Source organism: Pezoporus wallicus, unplaced genomic scaffold (assembly GCF_028554395.1).
Source record: "Pezoporus wallicus isolate ANWC-B61680 ecotype Strahan unplaced genomic scaffold, APGP_CSIRO_Pwel_v1 contig_6787, whole genome shotgun sequence".
Classification (NCBI taxonomy): domain Eukaryota; kingdom Metazoa; phylum Chordata; class Aves; order Psittaciformes; family Psittacidae; genus Pezoporus; species Pezoporus wallicus.
The window spans coordinates 2,059,491-2,076,378 of NW_026636951.1; the positions used below are offsets into that span (position 1 = coordinate 2,059,491).

The window sequence follows — 16,888 nt, forward strand, 5'->3', positions numbered from 1 at the left end:
TTTCTGATATATAGAACATTACTGAAAAGAGAACATCCTTTTAATGTTTACATTTGAAGGCATTAGCTACCTGGATTATAAACTGCAAACACCAATAAAAGTCCTCTGCTTTTAAATAATCCATGTGTGCTGGCATTAGTCCAGTCTTAAACCCTATCTCTAACTTCTCCTTGGCATTATTTAAGGTAACAGTAACTTCTTCAAACTAAACTCACTTCAAGGCTCAGACCAAGCAAAATTATCTGGTACAGCAGCCACTAGGAAAGCTGTGCCTTTCTATACAGGGTTCTGGAGTACTTCAACTACAACAGCAGTACAATAATCATATTTAATTAGCTTGAACCAAACAGGAAATTAATGTCTGTTCCAGAATTACAACTCATTTCAAAATTTCTGTAAAGTTATTTTGAGAGCAGTGACATTATCAAGGGATCTAAGAGGAAGACAAAAGGAAGCTAATTTCAACTGCTGCTCAAAAAATCCTACTACTGCAGTGGTTGTGACTTGTCTAAAAGTACACATAAATGCAACCAGGTTAAATTGCAAAATAATCAGTTCATTCAATGACATGAACTGTAAAGTGTACCTAGCAAGACTAGTACAAATAAACTATGCTACGCTTACGTCATTGTATACAATCAGAGCTCTCTTAAGCAAGTACATTGCAAAGTTCCATTTGCCAGTCTGAGAGTCCCTTGTAACCTTCCCTACACCTGCACAAGGAGCAGATAGCACAGAAGCTGCCTTTGGAAGAAGGGAACAAGCTCCATGTGTGCCTCAGGAGTGACAATTTCCTTGAAGCACAGTCATGGACCGGAGGTGCTCCTCTGAGAGACAAGGACAACTCAGCAGGGTCTTGAGGACGTATTTTGGAACATTCCCAGTTTTGTTGGTATTTCAGAGGGAGTAATCAGCTTGCATGTGTCATCAAACACAAGCTCACTTAGTGTCCACTTGCTGGGGCGCCAGGAACAGATTGCAGAGATCAGCACACTCTGCAAAGGCTTGGTCAGCCCATTCCTGAGAGGCTACCACACTGGCGCTGTTAGCAGGATCTGAGTTAGCTGCGGTTACATGGACATAAAAATAACCATTTGGAGTTAGACCAGGGTTCATGTGCTTCAAAGTCCTGCCTACTTGGCCAGAAGCAATGCTTATAAAGAACCAAGAGTATGGGAAATACAGCACAATGATTTCCCAGGATACCCTCTCAGCCTCCAGCAAGGAAGGAAAATAAACCATGCTTCCTGCCTTAAGGAGGTATTCTTGTGAACAGCAAAATGCCTAGAATCGGTACATTCTGCATGCATGGCAGCAGCAGGGGCTTTTTCTATAATAATGAATGCTGTTCTGCATTGCAGCTGCTGGAGGTAATGAAGGAGCACTGACATAGTTAAAAAACTATGAAAACATATGAAAACAAAAAAGACCTCACCTATATTTGTGACTGACAAATAGAAAGGGCTTTAAAACCTGTGTTGCGAGGTTTTTCTCCCTAACAGTTAGGGTTTTAGGGTTGCATTTCAGACTGTTCCCCTTTGAACATACTAACACAAGTAAATTGAGAGAAGCAGACATTGCACTAGCATGTCAGAACAAGATGAGAGGTGTGCAGGCTGAATCATGTTAGAGTTTTATATATCATATATTTATATAAATACAGAACATAAATATATTTATATCATGTATCATTCACATCTATAAATTTATATATGTGTGATAGTGTCCCAGTACATCAATACTGATCCATTACTTGTGACAAGCTTATGTACACTGCATGTACTTTTTGTTCTGGGGAAAAGTAGAAGCCAAGGAAGAACAATGTCCTTCAAGGAAATGTAGGCATGTAAGGCATGTAAACGAATGCTTAACAACTTGCAAGCAAGTCAGTTGCTTGCAAGCAAGGAAGTTTCCCCCTTCCTGCCCTGCAGAGCAGCCCCAGGCAGATAGCTTATGGAATAGGAAAGGTACTGTGTAAGTGCCAAGAAATGCAGCTGATTGAAATAATTCCCTTCCATGAAGATAAACTTCCACAACATTCAGTCATTCCTACTGCTGTAAAAAAAAAGTTAAGGTGACAGTGAAAAAATATAATTGGACAAATCATCTAACAGCCACAAATGGCATAACAGAACAGAACAAAACAAGCAAAAATTATCAGTGGCAACTGTGGGCAATTTCCACTTTCCTCCACTGCTCCTTGGGAGCTCTAACACTCAATGGCACTCAAGCTGTACTTCTGCTACCTGATTTCTGTACTGTATTACTTGCCAGGGAAGAAATCTCTGGAAAATTGCCATGAACTTTAAAGTTATATAACTTTTTATTTCTTTTTCTCTTCTCTCCACAATTCTGACTGCTATGAAGTAGGAAGAAGACACTTCCCTTGTCTGCTAATTCACTGAGTAATTTAGAAAGAGCATATATTTAATGATTACATTATTTCTATTCAAGCATATTGCAGAATGGCAACTGATACCTGCTGTCTAGTCCTGTTTTCTCTATCTATAGTTTAAACAGCATCTGCCCTTCCCTCTTCCAAGCCCTTTGACTGTGGTAGCTGCATTGAATGAGCTTAGATAGTCATCTCTGCAATATGTAAGTGGCAATTTGCACTGAATGACAAGTTCCCAGGTGATTTCCAAGAACTTCTCCAAGGAAAAGGTAGAAAAAAAATATGTAGTTATCAAAATTGCAAAACACAATTTTTCAAATTATCCAGAAATTGGGATGGATTGGGGAAATAATTCTGAATGAAAAAAAAAAATAATGTTGGGGACTGAAAATGTCAAAACATTAGAGTTAGATATTTCCAAAAGAAAGCATTTTATTTTGGAAATATCTAAATTTAAGCAACTAACAGGAGGAGATGCCTACCAGAAGAAGCAACTTCCCAGGGTAATGCATACACAAATGCTAGGATGCTTATTTCTTCTCTTCCATATATCAAATGACATAAATGTTTGGCTGGTTGGGGTTTTTTTGTGGTTTTGTTGTTGTTGTGGTTTGGTTTTTTTCTGTATTCCTTGTTTATTTTCTCTTATTTCTTTTTTGTTCACTGTGCATTTCTGTAAGCACTGGATAATCTTACTCTTTCTGAGTAAAGAGGTATTCAAAGGGAACACAGCTTTGGTTAGTTTACAGCTACGCTCTTAATGTTCTGCATTCCTAGCAATAGTACTGACATATCAGATCAGAAAGTACAGTAAGTGAAAGGGAACACACCAGGGCTGCAAGCTCTTCACTGCTTAAATGGCCCCAATAAATAACTCAAAAATAGTGAGGACTCAGATATTCTCAAGCAACCAAATGAAAAAATATGCCTGAGTAAAACACCACCTGCACTTCTTTTGCCAGAAAGATTTTCCAAATTCAGGCTTTCACATTGGTTGCTTTGCCATGTTTGTATTCAAAACATAGATTCTCCTAAAGAAGTAGAAATAATAGCTTTGCAATATATGTTTTATCAAGCACTGCTAGTTTGAAGCATTTTGGAATTCTGTTAACTATCTTCACTGTGTCACGGTATAAAATAACTACAAACACATCTGTGGGTAGGCACCTGAGATACACATGAGATAGATGCTAAAACCTCTGTTCATTGAGATTAACTCACTAAGTTTTGCCTTTTTAGCAGAGTATATTTGTTACATGTTAAAAACAATCAGTAAACCTTCACTGCAGTAAGACAGCAAGTGCAGCTCGCTCTTCTGAGTTCCAGGATGAATACCCGAATGCCACCTGCCACTATGCTTTACAAAACTTACAGTGGCCTGGCCTGGAGAAATTCATTCATTCGTGACCAACAAAAACAGTTCTACCATGGATTTTCCTGTCTTCAAGTGAGTGTATGTGGAAAATGATTTTTAATTTATCCTCCCATTAACACTAGCTACAGAGACTTGATGAATGCTTAGCAAGCAGTGCAATTAAGCCATCTAAGGATAGAAGCAATGCTGCATGACCTTTATGTGACCATGTGCTAAGCAGCACATCTTTAATACTGCTTCTATATTCAGTATAGAAGCAGAATTTGAATATTGTTCTGCATATCCATTATCTTTCAGTTCTTTGGAAGTAAAAAAAACCACCAAACTTTCATTCTGAAAACCACATAAGATTATTGTTACATGTACTCCTTGCTTCCTCCTCAATGTACTTGCCTCAGTACTTTCAGTCTTCTGAAGAGCAACTGGTAATAGTGCAATCTGAAAAATACAGTTAAAAAGAGCCCCAGGATCTCTCCATTATATTAAATGTAATTGCAGGATTCTCTCTTGTTACAATGTTCATGCCTATCTCCTATTACTATAATACTATTCAGTACCACCACCAACTCATTAAAAGAAAACTGTGATCATCTAAATATGTTTGTTGACACAAGATTAAATGTTTGTACAACAGTTGTATATATACATGTGGAAGCAATTAGTGGTGATGGCAAAACTGAGTATCATGCACTGTTCACTTTAACACAGAAACTGATATATATGGGTCTCTTCTAGCACATGAGATGGACATAAAAACCACTAAGGCATGCACTGGAATTCTGATGGAATGGTAGCAGCTCATATGGACCACATCTTCATAGGGCTGCGAGACTACAAGGGCTCACTCATTTTAAACTTTTATTTATTTTTAAGAGTGAGGGGGATTGAACACTGGAGCACATTGCCCAAGGATGTGGTGTAGTCTCAGTCCTTGGAGATATCTAAAAACCCAAGAGACACAGTCCTGAACTCTAGCTGACCCTGCTCTGAGCAGGGGAATTTGGACTAGGCAACCTTTCAAGACACCAGATGTGTTCATCAACCTCAGCTATTCTGCGATTTTCAAACAACTCTGGGTTGACCAGAAGTTTGAATGAATGACTGGGACAATGAAACTCCTTGGTGCTGCAATAATCAACTGGTTTATGGCATTCAGGTGCAGAGGTAAATGGTTATTACAATGCACTTAAGAACTGGATCCATTTCAGAAGCTGACAAAGTATTTCTTATCTTTTTTTTTCATTTAACCTTTTCAGAATGAAAGGAATGAATTCAAGTTTATTATGTTACTTCGTTTGCACTAGCCTATATTAGGTTTAATGAATTTACTGCTAGACAACTTGAATCCCAAGTTAAGGTCTTAAAAAAAATTAGCATTTTTACAGAATGAAACTCACCAATACAGATTGATGGCTTGATTTAAATCTATTATTTTTATAGCTTAAGCAATACATAACTGGTGGCACAGCTGTGTTAAGATCAAACTAGGCTAAATGTCATCAGTGTTCCACATGCAGAACCCAGGAATCCAGCCTGTGGCTTTTACCACTAGTGCTCTGCAGAGTCCTTAGTGCTGCCCTTAGGTGAGGTGAGAAAGGGCTTGTTCAGTCCCAGGGATCCCTGAGTTTATATTATTTGGTTCTCACTAAACCTCCAAGAGGCAGCAGTGTTTCAAAAAGCTTATTAGAATACTTAAGCAGTGGATTAAAGGAATTATGTGATAGTGGATAAAGGTTTTATAATCTCATAGAAAACTCCCACGGTTCTCCACAAAACTCACATAATTTCTTTGTCATTTGTGCCAGTTAATTGTTTCTGAAAAGTCACACTGACGAGTCAGAGACAGCACTTGCAGGCAGGGAGACAGAAACCAAACACCAAAGGATCCCTCACCAGGCACACAGATCCAGACCAATGACTCATTACAGTACTTTCCTAAGTACCTGTCAGGTCTATATATCAACCTGCAACAAAGCACTTTCTTGTTCCTGGCATTTATAACGATAAAACTGTCTGCCTAAATTCTGGATGAGGATGAGAATATTCCTCCTTTGAAAAGAGTAACCCAAGAAAACTCTATGTAGAGAAGTAAGTACACAGGAGAAGGTGGCTCCCTCTCTGCTCTTACAATATTATGGAAACCAGACAAATGCCATTCTAGAATCATAGAATGGTTTGGGTTAGGAGGGACCTTAAAGCTCATGTAGTTCCAAAATCCCTGCCATGGACAGGGACACCTTCCACTAGAGCAGGCTGCTCAAAGCCCCATCCAACCTGGCCTTGAACACTTCTGGGGATGGGGCATCCACAACTTCTCTCGGCAACCTGTGCCAGTGTCTCATCATCCTCATAGTGAAGAATTTTTTCCTAATATCTAATCTAAATCTCCCTTCTTTCAGTTTAAAGTCATCCCCCCTTGTCCTATCACTATATGCCTTTGTAAATCTCCTTCCAGCTTTTTTGTAGGTCCTCTTTAGTCACTGGAAGCTGCTTAAAGTTATCCCCGGAGCCTTCTCTTTTTCAGGCTGAACATACCCAACTCTCTCAGCCTCCATAGGAAAGGTATTGTCAACAAACTTGCTGAGGGTACGCTTGATCCCATTGTCCATGTTGCTGACAAAGATGTCAGGGACAGGGCTGGTCTCAGTACTGACCCCTGAAGAACACAGCTCATTACTGATCTCCACTTGAACATCGAGCTATTGACCACACTCAAAGAGTAGTCTCTTTGTGTGTGGACATTCAGCTAACTCCTTTCAACGGTCAGTTTGCCCAAGTTGACTAAACCTTTTTCTCACGGACTTTGCAATCAGGCAAGATACTGCAGGAGGTCCTTATTGCTCTGCCTTTGGCAGTGTGCTGGAGAAAGGAACAGCTAGTTCTGAGCACTGTGTTGTACAGATGAGGCTTAATCTGTACTTGAAAGGACAGCATAAACCATTGGCCTGTCACATTTATGCAAGCTACTTAATTTTCCAGTCTAGGGCAGCATGACTGCAAATTACTTTTGCCTACTGGTTGGTTTGGGCAGCTGCAGTTGCTCTGCCTCCTTACTCAGAGGAGTGTTGCACTTTGCAAGCAGAACTTGGAAGCTTTCAAGTTGAGGCAAGCCTGGCAGTTTGACCAGGAGCAAACAGAACACTTTATGAATCTTGGCATAAACAAACACTGCCCTTTCAAAGCCAGACATGGAGGGGGGATGGAAGAAGCTGTTGCAGAGTCTCTTTGAAACTCTCTACACCACAGTATTTGGCACTGTGTCACTTAAAAAGTTTACTTTGGGTTTCATAGTGACAATATTATAAAGCACATAATCTGCACATTTTAACACAGTATATAAACAAATAGCCAGAAATCATAAGAACTCACTAAACTTTGTTCTGCGTCTGTACTATGGATTAAATGTTTTGGCTCTGTTTTTCTTCACCAAAGGCTCAAGTAAGCCAGCCGCTCTGCTGCTGCTGGCTACAGAGGTAACTCATGTAGTGACCACGAGGAAAGGCCTTTTTGTGGGTGCATGCACTCCGCAAGCCTGCTTCTTGGTTGTTGGCCAAGGGACATGCTGGGTCTTTCCCCTAGAGACCCATGGGATTGACACCCCAGATGCCTGGTGAGAAGCAGGATCTCCACCAGTCTTTCACCAAAACTCCTGTGAGGAAGGGCAGCTCTGCCTTTGTGTTACTCATGGAACAGTGACCTGTAAGCACTGGCCCAGTGTACAGAAAAGTGTAAGTTTCTTGGGAAAGCAGCATGCTGCCAGATTCACTTGCACCTCCCTCTCCAAATTAAACCAAACTCTGAGGGATAGGGAAGTGCATCTGGCAGAAGTAATAAGGGTGTCTCTTTGGGAAATGTTGCTGGCCTGATTCTCCCCTTTGTGGGACATGAAGCTGCCATGTCATCTCCATAAGGAAAGATGAGCTTTGAAAATGGCCTTTGTAGAGGACTATGCTGACAGAAGCTTTAATAAAAGGAGTTTATGTCTAGTGCAGCAGATACTTTGTTGGTTTCTAGAAAGAGGAGTTTGGATAATGTAAATCTGTAGAAAGAATTAATCCTGATTTCAACACAAACTTCTTATTTTCTCTTTTTTAATAATTGATATAACACATCTAATTCTTAGTTAAGAATAAATTGAGAAATAATTCTGGTCACATTAATCAAATGCTAGCTCTGTGATAATGTAATATTTATGGCCTCTGGTGGATTAGCATGGACTATAAAATGTGCTAAATCAGAGACAAAGAGAGCCTGAAATTGCTCTTATGAGGTAGTCTGAGGGGAAGTTTGAAATAGTTTGTGTGAAATGGCTTGCATTTACCATTTATTACTCATTTTTCTAAAGCTACAGATTACATTTCCCCTTGTTAAGAATAAAGAAATAAACACTGATTAATTTATGCAGCTGAAATATTAGCGTGAGCATAAATCCATTCTTTGAATAGAAATTCCTCCCTGTTTTAATTATTGATAACAGCTCAACTTGCTAAAAAAGGGGGAAATTTTAGCTTTTGAAAATTATTCTGCTGCTTTTTCTCTGCAGTCTTTGATGGGTAAGAGGCCAGCCTGTATACTTGAACCAGCTCCCCTCTCTGATTCCCCTGCCCAAAGACAGAGGCAGCATCGGTTTTTTAGAGAAAACCTACCAGAAGGTGGTTAGATGATTTTTGTACTCTACCCAACCCTGTGAGGGTTTTCCTACGCACACAGAATGACAAAATCACCCACCGGGTTCGCATCTCCATTCTGACCTCTGTGAGGGCAGCGGGTGCAGGCAGCAGCTCTTCCAGTGATACTACGGCTGATGCTCAGGTAATCGTGTAATTGCACGGCAACTACACGTTAACGGCCCGCTGAAAGCTACTTAAATCGGTGCGGATATTGCCCCGGCGGGATTTCACGCTGACACACGCAATGTGGAGCAGCTGTAATAGACGGCGGCTGTCCCCGCGCAGACCCTGCCTGCGCTCGGGCTGACAAGCCGGTATTTGAGGTGTCAGTCCCGCGTGCTCAACAGTTACACGCTTTATTTGGGGCGCTCAGATGACGCAACAGCACCCCTGAAGTAACACTGCGTCACCGTTTACCACAGCTTCACTTCCCCGCAAGCTCACCACCTCGGAGCGCGGCAGCGGCAGAGCCCGCGGCCTGCACCTCCCAGCGCCCACGCCCCGCGGCTTTGGCCGCGCCTAACGGTCACCCGGCGGGGCCGGCGCCGCGCCGCTCCGCTCTCCGGCAGGGTGAGAGCTCCCCCTCCCGAAGCACCGCGGCCTCGCTCCTCCCCGCTCAGGCCCCTTGCCCGGACACAGCTCCCGTACTTCTCCCAGTGGGCCACCGTGGGCTGAGGGGACAGCAGGGCAGAGCATTGCCTCCTGTCCCGGGAAGGGCGTTTGGCTCTCTCCGGGCTCCCAGGCAGGTCTCTGCCGTGGCAGAACGGCCGGCAGCCTGGCTCTCTCCAGACGGGGCCCTGCCTTGTGGGGTGGTTAAGCCCCGACCTGGCATACCCACCCCCTCCGCCCCGAAGCGCCGTACATCCGCGGGGCGGGCGCAGGGAGGGAGGGAGCCAGGTGGCGCTGGACGGTGGCACCGCATGCGCAGGAGGCCAGGTGCCTGCCGGCTTGTGCTGTGCCGGTAGCACCGCAGGTAGCCCGACGTCCTTATGGTGCTGTGTCAGAGGAGCGAGGCCGCCGCTGTTCCGGCAGCGGGCGGGAAGGAGCCGGAGGTGCCGCTGAGCCGGGAGGACGATGCGGGTACGGGGCAGCCTTGCCTCTGCCCGGCGCCCGGCGTCCGGCGTGGAGGCAGCGGGCGCTGAAGAGCGCCGCGGCTGTGGCTGCTGCTCGGGCTTGTCCTGGCTGTGCTGCTGCAAAGCACCTGGTGAAGAGGGGGAGTCTGACAGGCAGGGCGGGGGGGAGGGCAGCGCCCTCCTGGCATCGCTGCCGGCTCTCGGGGTGACATTGCCAGAGGAGCGGAGGAAGAGGAAGCGGCCCCGAGGGCACAGGGGCTCACAGCGCGCGGCAGCAGGGCGCAGAGCGATCTGGGGCGGCCGCAGAGGGCGTCCGGCGCCTGAGCCAGCTGCTCCGCCGGCAGCCCTCGGGCGGGGACAGGCCGGCGGCAGCCGAGGCTACTTGGCTGTGGTGGCCCACACCTGGTGCCCGGCGGGGGACACCGGGCCCCTGCGAGCGTGTGCGGCCTCTCTCCCTCCTCCTCGTCCTAGCGGCAGGCACGAGCTCCTCCGTGGTGCTAAGCCCCTGTGCTTGCACTCCGGGGTTGGCTAGGGGCAGGACCCGGTGCCCCTCCGAGAGCGGGACAAGCGCTCGGGGCCACTCCGGCCGCGCCTCCCTGACTCCCAGTCCTCACGGGCGAGCTGCTGCTCTTCGCTTTAGTAGCGATTATCCCTTCGGGACGACAGACCTTCTTGTTGCCAAAGTTTCAAAGTAAGGTTTGAGTAAATCAAGGTGCGTTCTAGCAGCGTGAACTTTGAGAAGGGGCATGAGTGCTGTTCAACAAGTCCATGTACTTGCGACTTTGACTTCCTTGGTAATTCGTACCTTGCTTTAGTGTGAGGTTCCTCTTTATTTTGTCTTAATCTGTGCTTCGCTTCTTGGTTATTTTGAATTGCTAAAGCTAGAAACTTACAGCGAAATACACGGGTTTTGCTACTTTAACGTAGCTTCCTCCTAAAACCCAAATGCCATCTTAAAATAGTGTTTGCAGTTGTTATCTGAAGTAGTTTGGCATGTGTGATTTTTAAACAACTTCACTAAAAATGTGTTTCTCATTAAATATGGACTATAATTGACTTTCCAGCAGAAAATGGATTAAATAGCAGTCTTTGTTAGCTGGTGAGCTGTGGAGAGGCCAAAAGAGATAACATGCTTCACCAGTGAAATTCAGGTCAGTTCTGAGACAAATCTTGAGAGAAAAACCCCCACGTTTGTAATCCTGAGGAACTTGTATTTATTCGTCAAACTTACTTTTTTTTTTTTTTAGTCTGTCTAGCAAAATTGTTAACTGAGTCAATGGCAGAACTTTATGAATCACTCCTAAATCTTGTCTGCATGACCATGGTGAGCTCTTGCACAGGCTGTTGTGCTCGTGGCACTTTCCCGAAGTCTGTGGGAGAGCCGTTCACCTGCTTCTTACAGTGTGAAGAATGGATAACCCTCTGGCTTTACAGAAGGTCTGAGAGAATCATCTTCTCGCTGACCACCTTCCCCACAGCCAGTACTCTTCTGCCTCTGCTACTATACTCAAGACGCATGTATGTGAGAAGTGTGATTTTCTTCTCTGCATTTTGCAAGTTTAAAAGCTGTTTTCAAGAAAGCATGGCATTAAAATACAGGCAACAAGAATTTACACAGAAAATGGTGCGCAGTGGGAGGCATTTGACTAGTACTTAAACAGGAGTGAAAGATTCTTGGAAAGCCTTACATTTGGAGATGGTCAGGGAATAAAAGTGAAAAACCTCAAACCTGCAGCCACTCAGAAAAGAGAGTTTGGTGCTACTTCAAACTTTGTCATTTTCAGACTGCTACACTTTTTTAGAAAAGCATAAGTGCTTCCGTATTTTGATGGCATGGGGCTTTTGCTTGGAGGCTTAATATTTTGTGGGGTGGGAATGTTATCTTAACCTCTTCACAATGTATCTTGAAATGAGTACTCTTCAGAACTGTAGTTCTTGTTTTTGGTAGAAGACCTTGCACCACTGTATTTTTAAAAGGAAATAAAACACTTTCTCATTGGACCGAGTACATGCTTTGGCAATATGAGATATTGATGGTTTAAATTTTAGAATTACAAGATACTGTTTCTGATAGGTTTGGTTCATTGGCTAGCTTACAAAAATGAGTTCCTTCTGTTTTTTCTTTGTTTCTTTAAATCCCGCCCTTAATTCTGGGTATAAGATCTTTTCAGCTTACTTTAATTTGATTGGTTTTCCATTTCAACACTCTCGTTATTTAGATTGGCTTCGTTCTGTAGTAATTGCACAAGTTATCATGCCTGAAATAAAAGTTAATAGTTCTGTTTGTGCTGTGTTCATCTGTAAGCCAGCCTGGGTTTGGATTTCCCATTTCAGTTATAGACCAGTCTGATTCCTCTTGCTTTAATATTAGAGACATTGTTGATTTTGTAGTTCTGTTGTGTGACTGTGTAGATTAGAACATTATGTAGTTCATGAACATTTTTTAAACGTGCTCTGTTTCATAGCTGGTAGATGTCCTGGTCCAGTGTTGGTTGGTGATTGCTTTTCTAGTCACTTTTATGTAAGAGGCTGTAATAGAAGTATTTCTAGTAGAAACTGTCATTCATTTTCAGTTGCAGTGTGGCTGGATTCCTTGAAAAGCAGGCCTTCTGCGTGCTTCAAATTTTGGTTGTGGTTGTTAAACCTGGGTCTCTAGAACTGTTGAAGCCAGAACCAATGCTATACACACTGTATTGGTCCAGTCTTAGCTATTGTGTATTAAGTGGTTTCTCATCCTTGAGTGCTGATCTCAAGGAGGATCAAAATGGTTTGTGACAAGTTTTGTTAGTTTAAAAAAAAAACCCCACACCCCAAACGAAACAAAAAGCCCCTCAAACCCATATTTAGTTGCTAAGCAACTCACAGCAGTGTCCTCCTGATTTGGTTTTTAGAGGATCCATAAGGCCCACAGGCTTCCACACCTATGTGAGATGAGGTACCCTTTTGTCAAAACACTGCCTCAGGGACATGGAGTTCTTGCTCTTAGCTTTAGAGGGTGTTGTAAAAGAAAAGGTAACTCCCAATGTTTTGTGCAGACAGAAAGGAGTGAGGTAACATCCCACTCAGATTTTTAGATGGGATCTCTTCCTCACTGTTCACCTTTAGGTTCAGTGGAAAGACTGTTCCTATGCAGCAAAGCAATGGCAAAATAGGCTGGTTTCTTTGGAGACCCTGCTGAGGTCAGCAGCAGTTCATCCTCTCCGTTAGCAGCCCTTTTTCTTTTGTTTTTTAAATTATTGTTTGAATAGTTGAGGGTGGAGAAGATGAGTGGAACAAGGAAGAGTATGTCCCTGAAGAGAGCCCGAGGCAGTGGGGAAGCTTGAATAGAGGCTATTAGACTTGGGAAACTACTTCAGGAAGTCTGCTAAATAAGTGCAAACTAAGGTGATAACTAAGGTCTTCATGGAAGTTTATCAATACTTTAATCAGGCCTATGATGTTTTAAAATTAAAGTCAATTTTTTTTCTGCTTAAAACTGTATACTTAATGGTGATATAATAATGATACTTATTTGAAGCAAATACTTGGATTTTTACAGCAAAATGAAAACGTTATGTAAAACTTTTGTAGGTCTAGGTCAAAGGGCGATTTAGCTGCAAAATAAATATGAAATACAACAGAAGTGAGGTTCTGTACACAAGTTTTATGTGTGTATTTGTGAGAAAGGAAATTAGGTAGTTGCTTATGAAACCTGAGTAACTTAATTGATAATCAGATGGTTCGCAAGTTAGTAAGTTTCAGTGTTTCAGAATCTGACCATGGACCATTTTGTAGTCTGTTGTATTTGTTGGTCCTTGCGGTGGTCAATCGTACTACTTCTACAGTAAATCACCCAAACTAGGCTGATGTATCCAAGTTGTAAAGCCCACTGACTTGTTGAAATGTGAGAAGTTTTGTGTCCAAAGTGTTAAGAGTTAATCTCTTACTTCCTATTTTAATTAAAAAATTGGAGACCTGTGATGGTCAGTGAAATATATTTTCAAGGCAGGTCTCATAAATACATGTAGTATTTGCATTTGTTTCTCTTGCTTCCCCAAGAATAGCTACAAATGTATAAAGCACTGCAGTATGTAGAGCTGATTAACTTGAGAAATCTTCCGGTGGATTGTTATTAACTTGAGTTTATCTGTTGCAGGAGCAAAGAAGAAAGCTGCGTGTCCAGGACTTGGTCTGTTTTATACTGTACTGTCTGCCTTCCTTTTCTCAGTGGCCTCTTTATTTCTTAAAAAAATAGAAGATGTACATTCAGTGGAAGTGAGTGCGTTTCGATGTATTTTTCAAATGGCATTTGTTCTTCCTGGTTTAATATACTACAAGTAAGTAGTTAAAATTATTTCTTAAAAATAGGTGTAGAATTATCACTCGCTTAAATCAGATTGCAAGATTATTGTAATTCAGACTTCAGTTGCATAGCTGCATTTTTTTTAATTAGTTAATAGTTTCTGAATACTATTCACAAACTGAAAATCTTTGACTCCCTGAATTGTAGAATTTTCTGCAGGGATTGTATCAAGTGTGTTGATCTTCCATGAAATGGTGTTCTTAAAAAATAGAAGGAAAGTTGTAGATACGCTTGGGTTATTTTGCAAGCAGAAAAATTAATAGGTAGAAGAACAGGTTTTTGACTCTGAATGTGATTGGGAGTGGTGATGGGAATAAATTGGTCTGTGGTCAGAGAGTTAAAAATATTTTGATATTTGAGATAAGGCCTTCATTTAGAAAGGTGTGTAAAGTCTAGAAGGGTGTGTACGTTTAAATGTGATTGAATGTTGGTCATGAAATAAGCAAGCCAGCAATATTAATGTGATGTTTCTGTTTTTCAGAACAGGGTTTTTGGGACCAAAAGGTAAAAGAATTTTTCTTTTCTTCCGAGGATTCCTTGGCTCTAGTGCAATGATTCTTCTCTACTATGCTTACCAAGTCATGCCACTAGCTGATGCCACGGTTATAACTTTTAGCAGTCCTGTTTTTACATCATTGCTGGCATGGATCTTTCTCAAAGAGAAGTACAGTATTTGGGATCTTCTGTTTACCCTCTTTGCCATCACTGGAGTGATTCTTGTTGCCAGACCACCATTTCTGTTTGGGTCAAATGTTACAGGGATTGAAGGAAGTTATACAGAACACCTTAAAGGAACTATAGCAGCAATTACAAGCACAGTGTCTGCGGCTTCGACTTTCGTTATACTAAGGAAGGTGGGAAAATCTGTGCATTATTTTTTGTCAATTTGGTATTATGCGGTCATTGGTTTAATTGGATGTGTTATAGCATTGTTTGTTATGAATGAATGGCGTTTACCACACTGTGGTAAAGATAGGGTTCTTCTAATATTAATAGGCTTGTTAGGGTTAGGAGGTCAGATATTTCTCACAAAAGCATTACAGATAGAGAAAGCTGGACCTGTAGCCATAATGAAAACAATGGATGTGGTGTTTGCTTTTATTTTGCAAAGTCTTTTTCTCAATCATCTGCCAACTTGGTGGACTGTAGGTGGTGCCCTTTGTGTAGTGGCAAGTAGTTCTGGAACCGCGATTCGTAAGTGGCGACAAACCTTGAAGAAAGCTAAAGAAAATGAAATCTGACAGTGCAGACACTAATTCATTACAGAAACAAACAATCTTGAAATATATATATATACAATATTTGTTTTTATTTATTTTAAATATCTCTTTTACCAAATTTTAGTACCAAATTATGGGCAATAAGTTGAATATATATTTTTTGTTATTTTTATTTTTTTTTAACAAAATTGAATATGTGTGAACAGCTGATTAGGTATATACTTTTCTTTCTCATATTTAGGCATGCAAATACGAGAAGTAGAAAAAAATTTGAAAGTTGCTTGCCTCCTGTCAAAACTGGGCAATAAGTTTTTGGCTTTTGTTTCCCTAAAATTCCTGATTCTCCACTTCTTAGACCCTTTCTCTGTTCTTCTGAGCGGTGGAAATCAGTCTCCCAGGCTTATTTAATACTATTCTGTGCTTGATTAGCAGAGGGATTGTAGTACAAAATTTAGAAGTGAAAAAAGAGTTATAATCCTATAAACATCCAACTTTTCTAGAACAGATAAAGCTTGCACATTTATAAGCTTTCTATTTTTATTTTTTTTTTTTCCACAAAACAGATGCCAAATGGGGATTTCTTTTTAATTTGGATTCTGGAAGAACAAAAGCTATTTCATCTTTCCAAATTATATAAAGAGAAAATTAACTTGTGAAAATTATCTTCAGCTTTACTTTCTTCTAAAAAGAATTTTAAATATTTGCACTTGCTTTACAGACATAATGAAATAACTTAATCCCTTTTTTTTAACATGGCTCTTTAGTTGCTGCAGTCTCAGTGATGAGAGACAACAGTTAATTGTGTACCACTTGTAAATTCACCATTTCTTGTGGTATGGAATGTTATGCTGTAGCTGCACTTTCTTTATTCTATGCAACAGATTACATTTTTTAGGTATTTAATACAAGTTATTTTAAATGCTGCTTGTGACCCTTTTGTTTAGATTCTTCTGTACAAAAGTTCTTTATGAGACCAAGTTTAAGTTTTGGCCTTCGTAAAGTTAGGAGGATTTACAACAAAGCTTTTGCCTTTTTCCTAAGAATTTACAAGAGCACAAAGTAATTGCAGTTTCACAGAAAATGTAGGTTGGCCAAGGTAATAACAGAGATTCTACAGAACAGGTCTGGGGAGAGCTTGATGGGAGAATGGCATGGAGGCATCCACACCACATCAGGCAGTGCTAGTGGGCAGCTTCAGCCCCATTTTTCCAGCCTGTCTTTTTAAATTTGCATTTAGTTGCTTCTCTTACACATCTTCTCACTTTTATGGGCTTTATCTTGATAGCTACAAATACTAAGAAAAAAGGCTTGTGTTATTTATGTTAGCATCCTTAATGTTTGAGGAGGAATGTATGTTTAGTATCAGATAAGGGGATTTTCCCAAATGGAGTCTTACGTACTTTGAGGTCCTGTCTCAGTAGTGCACAGAGAAAATTTTAACTTGGATCTTTATTTGGTCCTGTGTATCATGAGGTGGTTTTCAGTTATTTACTCATTCTAGTGTTTTTCTAAAAGAGAATGCTGGTGGATGTTTTCTTGTTTTGATTTACTGATGTCACATATCTTTTCTTTTGCCAATAAGCATTGCTTCCTAGCAGGGCAGATCCTGGAACTTAAGTCCTGAAAGACTGGAATGTGCATAGTACTTTGGGATGTGCCTGGAAGTGAGGAGCTGTCTTTGTGCAAGATTTTGTATGTAAATGTCTGTATGTAACCAACACCCTGAATCCATATATGTTTATGGACACAAGCAGATTTCACTTGAGTGATAGAATCAGATCATGCTTATAGTATGCATGCCTTGCTTCTCATG

General features: G+C 41.5%; 1 protein-coding gene across 2 annotated transcripts; it reads left to right on the forward strand.

Moving 5' to 3' along the window:
• The first annotated feature begins 9,332 nt into the window (after nt 1-9,332).
• SLC35G1 (solute carrier family 35 member G1) lies at nt 9,333-15,156 on the forward strand. Of its 2 annotated transcripts, XM_057402353.1 has the most exons (4): nt 9,333-9,644; nt 13,649-13,829; nt 14,337-14,359; nt 14,472-14,600. In XM_057402353.1, the coding sequence occupies exons 1-4, from the start codon at nt 9,515-9,517 to the stop codon at nt 14,567-14,569; spliced, it is 432 nt and encodes a 143-aa protein (XP_057258336.1). In that variant the 5' UTR covers nt 9,333-9,514; the 3' UTR covers nt 14,570-14,600. The 2 variants fall into 2 exon arrangements, with proteins under 2 accessions (XP_057258336.1, XP_057258335.1); XM_057402352.1 differs by having other exon boundaries at nt 14,337-15,156.
• The last annotated feature ends 1,732 nt before the right edge of the window (nt 15,157-16,888 follow it).

Excerpts from the sequence above, each read along its gene's own strand:
- SLC35G1 (XM_057402352.1), top strand. The coding sequence starts at position 9,515 with ATGCGGGTACGGGGCAGCCTTGCCTCTGCCCGGCGCCCGGCGTCCGGC. Across the intron at positions 9,645-13,648 it reads GTGCTGCTGCAAAGCACCTG|GAGCAAAGAAGAAAGCTGCG; the intron begins GTGAAGAGGGGG and ends TATCTGTTGCAG. Across the intron at positions 13,830-14,336 it reads CCTGGTTTAATATACTACAA|AACAGGGTTTTTGGGACCAA; the intron begins GTAAGTAGTTAA and ends TCTGTTTTTCAG.